Genomic DNA, 10,138 nt, shown 5'->3' with positions numbered 1-10,138 from the left:
AATTATAAAACATGAAACTACATACAAGACAATGAGCAAGACTGTAAACCATGCAGTAATTCTTACTCTGAATTTAACAAATGCACACTCTGTGACTGAGTCTTACATACATTTCCACTTGATCCTTTGCTGTCGGGGATAATTCTGCCTCTGGAGAGGGACACCCTTCTAACTTTTTGTGAATCTTCTCTTCTGTTGTGAAACAAAATTTAGAAAGTTTTGTCATGTTTTTAAAAATTTCTCAAACTTTAATAGAAATTATATAGGCTTTTGTGGCAGTTTATCTTTGTAATAACAACCTATTTCTTCAGTGTACCAGGGGGAAGTCTCTGGCTACACCCCGTGAACACGGCTGAGGCGAGACCTGTTCATCTCATCACCGAGCCAGCGCTCTGGAGGCACCTGACTGAGAAACTGAAATCCCCTGGGTACTTGTTAATTACACCAGAAAGAGAGAACATCTGTTTAGATTCCAAAAATATTTTCTCACAAAATTCTGCACTCATGGACTTTCTATACCGAATCACCTTGACTGATGTTAATCTGCAAAGAAAATTCTTAATCACAATTCGCAATCCGTCCCTTAACATCCAGAAGGCCAAGGGCTATTCCCTTAGATTAGCTCATGATCCTGCCAGGAATTCAACACAAATGAACCAACCACGCCCTTAACAGGAAGGTCAAGACTTGGTGGGCAGCAAAATGAGCATGAAGAGGACAAGGAAAATAAAGGTCCTTAATCTTAGGATGGGCTTACAGAAAAGTGGGGAAAAAACGTGATAAGGGTTCTTGAGTCAAAATGGCTTATTGAGGTTGTCAAGCCTGCCTTCCCCCCAAAATTCAAGAGTCAAAGTAGAAGTTCTTCCAAATCTGAGGTACATAGTGTTGACACCTAATTAAGAAGGCCTGGTGTCAACAGGGAGGTATCAGCAGGGCACAAGGATGGGAGGAGACGTGCTGCTCCTCTCTCCGAGGGCACCTGTGGGCCAATGCACTCAGCAGCAGGGGGCTCCCTACAGGTGACAGCGGAGGGCTGACCCACGCTCGCCTGGAGACACACTGAACAGACTCTCCCCCGCTGTGGTTCTTGCTGGCTCCATCCTAAGATCACCCCCCGCCTCCTTGGTGACTATTGTGCCTGCACAGACAGGCCTGGAGGCAGCACTCACCTTGCTTGCTCTGCAGGTCTTTTAGGCGGGAGCAGAGCTCCTCCACTAACGTCTCGATTCCAGAGCTCTGCGTGGGAACAAAAACACACATTCGTTTGCTGCCGGGTATGTAAAAACCAGGTATTTGTACTCTTTTGCTTTAATATGAAGGTTTTATAAAGAAATTAATTTTTCATGTTCCAAAAGAAAGACATTATCAATATTTAAGTGAACACAAAAGTTTAAAAATTATGCATCTGTAGATCCAATTCAGTATCCATGTTTTCCTAGTTAAGTCTATCCAATGGCACTCACTGAGAAAAGTCACTTCTGTCTTCCCAGGGGTACAGCATCCTGCTGACGGGGCAGCCGAAGGGCCTAAGTGCCCTCGCACAGCTAAAGTCAGCATCTTAGTCCCTGCCTATGTCAGCAAGGTCTTATACTAAATCTATAATAATAAAAGCACATCTAATAAAAGACAAAGATGCTAATTGACCATACCTTCGCTACACCCATCAGCTAATCAGAGCGATATGCAAATTAACCAACAAACATGGCGGCTGATTTGCATATGGCAGGCAGGGCGGGCCAGCACGAGCAGCCATCCGGGCCCCCGTGTGCGGCCCTGGGTGGCAGGGCTTGGCGGCTCAATTGGCCCGAGGAAGCCCTATTCTTGCAGGAATCTTCCTGCAACAGGCCTCTAGTAAAAGCATAATATGCAAATCGACCGAATGGCCTAACAGCGGAATGACCATCCGGACCATCCAGACGACCACGCTATGACACCCACTGGCTCCAGGCCAGCCAAGGGGGGTGTAATGCGATTGGCTGGGGGCCCGGCCATTGCCCCATGATCACCCCGCAGAGGGAGGCCCAAGACATCAGTTGGCAGGGCGATCAATCGGGGGGCTCCGCGATTGCCCCAAAGTAGGAGGCCCAGGCTAGCTGGCTGGCGGCGCTGTGGCAGGTAGCCTGGGCCTACCTCTGTGGGGGTGATCCATTGCAGAGCCCAGGCCAGATAGGCAGGACCTACCTCTTCAGGGCAATTGATCGCGGGGCTCCCAGACTGTGAGAGGGTGCAGGCCAGGCTGAGGGGACGACTCCCCCACGCGCCGCCAGTGAGCAAATTTTGTGCACCGGGCCTCTAGTTCAATATAAAGAAAAACCACAGCCCTGACCGGGTGGCTCGCCCCACATACCAGAGGGTTTGGTTTCTGGTCAGGGTGCATACCCAGGTTGTGGTCCCTGATTGGGACCTGTGAGGGAGCAACCAACTGATGTTTCTCTCTCCTTCTCTTTCTCTCCCCCATCCTCTCTCTAAAATCAATTTAAAAAGAAAAAGAAAACACATCAGTTATTTAAAAAGAAATATCACAAAAAGTTCATCTGAGTCCCTGAGGAGCTCATGGTCTGATTTTCTTTCTGAAACGAGCCCTCATGACCGCCACGAGGAGCAGCACAGAGAGCAGGCCGGCGCTGTCGCCGTTTCCCTTTGAGGGTCACGGACCAGACCCTAGTCTCTGGGAAGAAACAGGGTCAAATGGGAGGAGAGAGCGTGAAGTGTCTGAAATTGGGAGGGTAAGAATAAGAGGCAACCTTTAAAGAAAAATGAATGTTGCCAACAGGCACGAGCAAAAAATCTTTTACTTATGTAGACTTTTAAACTTTAAAAATTCTATTTCTCACTAGAGGAAAGAAAAGTCTTTCACCAGATACAAGAAAAGTGAGTGTATTTCGTAGCAACCTTGTACTTATTCTGTGGCCGAAAGTATTTAGACGGGATTGAGTCTCTCTAGGTGGGCAGCACCGAACAGGTGCACGGGACTGCTCCCCCCTCGCCCTCCTGGGCCTGCAGGGGCTAAAAATAGAACTTCGCCCCACTGACTTCACGCAAAATGACTCAGCACAAGTTTTACCGACATCCTAAGCAAGAAACACGGGCGTTCCACAGCTTGAGCAGTTTAAGCAGCAAGATTACATGGAAACAGTTAATTGTAAACGATAATTAATTCTATCCACATCAGTTCACCGCTTTCACTAGGGAGACAGGACGGAGGGAGACCAGGAAACGGGCCAAAAGAGAATTATTCTTTTCTTAAAAACACTCTTACAGACCATGGCAGCGACCAGTCATAAACACCGCTCCTCCTGCACACTGCCACCGGGAAGACTGCTTACCATAATGTCCAAGGTGGGACGAGCTGGCCGTTTTATTCCACTTCCTCCAGATCCTGAACCTAACCCCAGCGTCAGCTGACACGCGCTGCTGCACGCTGCTCTGCACACAAGCCTATGTCACTATGTTTCTGAAGCCAGTGCCAGTCCCAGGGCAGAGCTCCGAGCCTCAGGCGTCGCCTCTGCCTCTGCCTTCAGCACCAAGGCTGCTGACTGTTTAACAGTCTGCACGCTACAACCGTTACACAACCTGGGACTAGATATTCTCTCTCGTTCTTTGTCTCCTCCACACACCTGTGATTTAGTTGTCCTGGATAGTAATACAACAGAGAAGTATATAGATTTGCTCTCATTATTTAATGGCCAAGAAACAAGGAACTTACTGCTTAGCTCTGTGTCTAAAAGCAAGCTCTAGCCCTAGCTGATTTGGCTCACTGGATAGAACATCGGCCTGCAGACTGCAGGGTCCTGGGTTCGATTCCAGTCAAGGGCACAGGCGCAGGTTGCGGGCTCGATCCCCAGTGAGGCATGTGCAGGAAGCAGCCGATCAATGATTCTCTCTCATCATTGATATTTCTATCTCTCTCCCCTCTCCCTACCTCTCTGAAATCAATGAAAATATATTTAAAAAAAGAAAAAGCAAGCTTGACCCACCGGCGTCTGCTTCCTGTCCTTGACCATCACAGCATCCTACGTGCGTGCGTGTGTGTGTGTGTGTGTGTGTGTGTGTGCGCGTGCGCGCATGTTAATCATTCGACCCCTGGGCTATCGGAATAGCAAGTGAGAAGCAAAAAGGGCATCGTCCCCTCCCTCCTGGCAGGTGCTCCAAATTGTTAATTTGGAGCTGTTAATGAGAAATCTTATTTGCTTTCCCAATTATAATATAAACTATTATATAATCTTAAGAATTACATTTTAATAGTATGCCACATCCACAGGGCATTCAAGAATGAGAGAGAGTGGCATCAGAGGAATGGCGGCGTGAGAGAGCCCTTGGCCTCTCCCACTGAAATGTCAACAAGTTAATCAACTATAATTCAACGAAAACACCCTGCCCGGCACAGACGCACACCTGAGAGGCCCGCGCGCTGAAACATCAAGGCGGGCGCCCCGGGAATAAACGAGGAGAGGAAAAGGGAGGGACGCGCAGACGCCACCCTGCCGCCGGGAGCGCGCGGCGGGAGGAACCGAGCGCGGCATGGGGCAGCCCAGCAGGGCGAGCTGCCACGGAGCGAACAGTGTCTGGGTCGGAGACGCCTGGCAGAGCACAGGGTTCTGCGTGTGGCTCTCCACTGTCAGGCAAGGCGGCAGTGTTTCAAACAAAAGCAGACCACAGAGCCCTGCCCTGCTTGAACTCCCACACCTCGCCTCCTGCTGCCTGTGCAGTTGGGTGCAGGAGCCTGTTATCTGTAAACCAGGAGCTGCTGCGGTTTCCCCCTGTGACTGATGCCCAGAAGGGGTGCTTGGGGCACCATGGAGGTCAGGGGTCGCCATGACAGTGAAAGTAAAGCAAACCCCACCAAGCAGAGTGTCTTAGGAAGCTGTGGAGGTTAAGATTAGGTGCAGCGGTTCTCAACCTGTGGGTCGCAACCCCTTTGGGGGTCAAACGACCCTTTCACAGGGGTCGCCTAAGGCCATCCTGCATATCAGATATTTACATGACGATTCATAACAGTAGCAACATTAAAGTTATGAAGTAGCCACGAAACAACTTTATGGTTGGGGTCACCACAACATGAGGAACTGTATTAAAGGGCCGCCGGACTAGGAGGTCAGAGAGTGAAAAGCCTTGCGATCCAGCACCATCTACGGGAACGCAGTAGAAAGACCGCTTCGTTAATATCGACACAAACGCAAAGACCTCACTAAGCAAAGAACCAAATACCATGAATAACCACAGTAACAAGGATGATCAGAAAGAAAATGAAAACTCCCCAGAAAGCAAGCTGGAACACATGGAAATGTGTGATATAAATGACAGATTTCAAGATGGCAGTTCTGAAAATAATCAACAAGATGCAAGAAAATAGACAGGCAATTCAATGCACTCAGAGAGCAGATCAATGAATAAAACGAGTACTTTACCGAAGAGATTAAAACTTAAAAAGAACCAATCAGAAAGCTCAGAAATGAAGCATGCAATTAAAGACATTAAGAGTGAACTACTGAGATAGAAAACAGAGCCAACTAGATGGAGGAAAGAATTAGTGATGGTGAAGGCAGGAATCTAGAAATGACGCAGAGGCAAGGAGAGAGAGACACCTGGACATAAAGAAAAATGGAAGAGCTCTGCAAGAACTATCTGACTCCATCAGAAAAAGCAACATTAGAATTACAGGAATTCTGCAGGAGGAAGAGAGGGAGCATGGAAGGAGAGTCTATTCAAACAATAGTGCGTGAGAACTTCCCAAACCTATGGAAAGAATTAAAGCCTCAAATCCAAGGAGCAAACAGAACACCTAGTTACCTCAATCCCAAGAGGCTCTCTCCAACGCACTTGGTATTAAAGCTGCCAAAAATTAGTGACAATGAAAAAATTCTCAAAGCAGACAGGGAAAAAGAAGGAAGTGACCTACAAAGAAAGACCTATCGTAATTTTATCCTTCTCAGCAGAAACTCTACAAGCCAGAAGAGAGTGGAACCAAATATGCAAACGTCAGAGAGACATTACCAGCCATGAGTAATATATCCAGTAAAATTATCCTTTAAATGTGGAGAAATAAAGACATTCTCAGACATAGACATACAGAAGCTGAGGAACTTTATCACCAGAAAACCTCCATTACAGGAAATATTCAAGGGAGTTATTCTACCTGAAATAAAGACCATTAGATCACAACACTACGAATAACATCACCCAAAAACTTACAGCATAAACAGGAATAATTTGTGGCAACAAAAACATAAAAGGGAAGGGGACAGAAATTTGAACTGGCAAAGGAAGATGAAGATCAGATGCACTCAAAAGAAAAAGAATACTACGGTACTATATGCAACTTTATTTTCTACAAACCTAATGGTAACCACACACAAAAATCCCACACCAGGACACACAGCTTAAAAAAAAAGAGGCAACAACCCGGCCAGCATGGCTCGTGGTTGAACGTTGACCTATGAACCAGGAGGTCATTGTTCAATTCCCGGTCAGGGCACATGCCCGGCTTGCGGGCTCGATCCCCAATGTGGAGCATGCAGGAGGCAGCCGATCAATGATTCTCTCTCATCATCGATGTTTCTATCTCTCTCTCCCTCTTCCTTCTTCTCTGAAATTAATTGTATATAAATTCAAGAGAGAGAGATTGGGGGGAATGGGGGTAACAGAGGAAAGAAATATGGAATACTACCAAACAAAAATAACAGACATAATTACAAAGTAGCCCTAGCTGGTTTTGCTCCGTGGATAGAGTATCAGCCTGCAGACTGAAGCATCCCAGGTTTGATTCTGGTCAAAGGCACATGCCTGGGCTCGATCCCCAGTGGGGGGCGGGCAGGAGGCAGCCAATCAATGATTCTCTCATCATTGATTTTCTCTCTCTCTCTCTCCCTCTCCCTCCCTCCCTTCCTTCCTCCCTCCCTTCCTCTCTGAAATCAATTAAAAAAAAAATACCATGAAGTAAAATACTGAGGCATTGGTGCGTGAACAGATAAATCATTCAATGAAACAATATAAAGTACGGGGGGAAAAAATATTGAAAGCCTAGAGTAACTTAAGAAATAAAATAAATTATACCCATTTTTAGTGAGAACTCGCTGAAGGTGGAAAAAATGCTAACATTCTACCACTTGAGAACTGCTTTTTCTAACTCTCCATTTACCTTTGCATTATAAAGGTAATTTTACACTACCTCAATGGTAAAGCAAAATAATTTTCTAAGTAATTGTGATCTCAGAGATTGTATCATACAGTGTGTAATAAAACAAGAATTAATAGTACTAATTTAAATAAATGATTACATTCTAAAATTATTTTGTTATTTCAGAATGTTGAAGGAAGAGAGAAGTATTTTATATGAAATGTTAAAAGATTAAGAAAATAATCATAATATTTTCTAATATACAAACAAAAATTTATAAATCAGAAGCAAATACAGTGTTTTTAAAATGTTAGATAACTGTTATTCTACTTCTAGAAATATATACAAAAGAAGTGATATAGCCCTGGCCGGGTGGCTCAAATGGTTAGAGCAGTGGTTGGCAAACTGCAGCTCGCGAGCCACATGCGGCTCTTTGGCCCCTTGAGTGTGGCTCTTCCACAAAATACTGACTTCTGTGCATGGGCCACGAAGTTTCAATCGCACTGTACGTGCGCGCCTGCACATGATATTTTGTGGAAGAGCCACACTCAAGGGGCCAAAGAGCCGCATGTGGCTTGCGAGCCGCAGTTTGCCAACCACTGGGTTAGAGCATCATCCCGTGCACTAAAACATTGCCAGTCGATCCCTAGTCAGGGTGCATATGGGAGGCAACTGATCAATGTTTCTCTCTCACATAGATGTTTCTCTCTCTCTTAAAAGCAATAAAAATATATCCTCGCCCTAGCTGGTTTTGCTCAGTGGACAGAGCGTCAGCCTGTGGACTGAAGGGTCCTAGGTTCGATTCCAGTCAAGAGCACATGCCTGGGTTGTGGGCTCCATCCCCAGTGGGGGGCGAGCAGGAAGCAGCCAATCAATGGTTCTCTCTCATCATTGATGTTTCTATCTCTCCTCTCCCATCCTCTCTGAAATTAATAAAAGTATATTAAAAAAAAACATATCCTGAGCCAGCCAGTGTGAATCAGTGGTTGAGCACTGACCTATGAACCAAGAGGTCACTGGTTCAAATCCCAGTCAGGGCACATGCCCAGGTTGTGGACTTGACCCCCAGCAGGGGGCGTGCAGGAGGCAGCTGATTAGAGATGTTTCTTAAGGATGTTTCTGTCTCTCCCTCTCCCCTCCTCTCTCTAAAATCAGTAATATTTTTAAAAATGTATGTATATATATTTGGGTAAAGATTTTTTTAAAAAAGAAATAATATAAACCAAGGAAAAAGTCACACATGAAAATATCCTGGAGAGCATAACAAAAAATACAATCAAGAGTAAGATAAATATCCAGCAATAAGAAGTATATTATATTGTTGCCGAAACCGGTTTGGCTCAGTGGATAGAGCGTCGGCCTGCGGACTGAAAGGTCCCAGGTTCGATTCCGGTCAAGGGGATGTACCTGGGTTGCGGGCACATCCCCAGTGGGCGATGTGCAGGAGGCAGCTGATCGATGTTTCTCTCCCATCGATGTTTCTAACTCTCTATCTCTCTCCCTTTCTCTCTGTAAAAAATCAACAAAATATATTTAAAAAAAAAAGAAGTATATTATATTGTTGTTGGAATATTATTTCATGAAATATGACTTAGCCACTAAAAAGAATAAAGATATATATTAACAAGATGTTCTATACATTAAATGGAGAAAAGGATATAACATTTTTGTGTATACTCTAATTACAATGATACATATAAAAGAACACATTATATAAATGCCATAAAGAAAAATATAATAATGTTTATGTTACAGTGGTAAGATAACGAGTAGATAATTTTTCTAAGGTTTGTTTGAGTCAAGATGTTATACTTGTAAACTTTTAAACACCCCTTTTCAGAAATAAAATATAAACTTACTTCATCAGATGCAGATCGAAGACACTGGACAGCAGCCTGTTTTTTCATCTCTTCCAGAGTGAGATCTGAGCACTTCTTCTTACTCTTTCCCCATTTCTTGTAAGCTCCTTTTTCCCAGCCCAGGAAGATGTCATTCTCCTAAAGTAAGATTGGACAAGTTTCAATGACCAAGCGTAAATAACAAGTTCCATACACTCTTTCACACATGCATCCCCCTACTAAACACATTACCTCATAAACTGGCACACACTAACCAAGTGACCACAGAACATGTCAATCAGAACACTGCAGGATGATCCACTGGTTTGGAATCTACTCCTGAGATTACTGATTACTTATGATTTATTATTTATTATCTTACTAAATCTGACCCACATATTTATAGCAAATGCTAATAAACAACTCAGACATCCTATATAATAAAAGGCTAATATGCAAATTGTCCCCTCGACCAAGAGTTCAACCAGGGGGCGAAGCCAGCTTGCCAACTGCCCACAGCCCCTCCCCCCAGCCGGCCTCACCCCCGATTGGCCCCCCCACCCCAATAGGGGCAGGCTGGCCGGATCCCACCCATGCACAAATTCATGCCCCGGGCCCCTAGTTTGTATATAAATTCAAGTATTACTTATATTTTAGTATGAGTCCAAAACTATATACACAATTCAGTGTCCTCTCTTCTATACTTCCCCTCTTCAATAGTGAGTGCTCAGGATTTAACAGTTAAATGATTAAATCCTTATCTCTATATCTTGTAGTCTAAAAAAACAAAAAACAGCGCCCTGGCAGGTGTACTCAGTGATTAGAGCATCGCCTGAGGACAGAAGGGTCTCAGATTTGACATCCTGGTCAAAGCATGTGCTTGAGTTGTGGGTCCAATCCCTGGCCAGGTTGTGTGCAGGAGGCAACTATTTGAAGTGTCTTTCTCATATTGATGTTCTTTTCTCTCTCTCCCTTCCTCCCTCCCTCCCTCCTTTCACTCTTTCTAAAAATCAATGGGAAAAAATATATCCTCGGTTGAGGATTAACAAACAAACCAACAAAAAAGATACAAAATATTTTGTTAGTATTTGAAGTATACTTCCCCCTCTATTTTTATGCCCATTATAAGAATCTGAAGAAAATCTGAAAAGTAGGAAGAAAGCAGGCAAATCACCCATGACCT

At 44.7% G+C, this 10,138-nt stretch overlaps 1 protein-coding gene across 1 annotated transcript in view; it reads right to left on the bottom strand.

Annotated features, from left to right (window-relative positions):
- The window catches only part of KIAA0232, a 74,562-nt gene that overhangs the window by 21,535 nt on the left and 42,889 nt on the right, over positions 1–10,138 (bottom strand). Inside the window, exons 3-5 of the mRNA XM_081091814.1 lie at positions 8,977–9,114; positions 1,170–1,236; positions 111–192 (exon numbers count right to left, since the gene is read on the bottom strand). Of these exons, the coding sequence (XP_080947940.1) occupies positions 111–192; positions 1,170–1,236; positions 8,977–9,114 (287 nt within the window). The remainder of the gene's footprint in view (positions 1–110; positions 193–1,169; positions 1,237–8,976; positions 9,115–10,138) is intronic.

Source organism: Myotis nattereri, assembly GCF_964212035.1.
Source record: "Myotis nattereri genome assembly, chromosome: 1".
NCBI classification, from domain to species: domain Eukaryota; kingdom Metazoa; phylum Chordata; class Mammalia; order Chiroptera; family Vespertilionidae; genus Myotis; species Myotis nattereri.
This window is presented reverse-complemented; position numbering and strand designations above follow the sequence as displayed.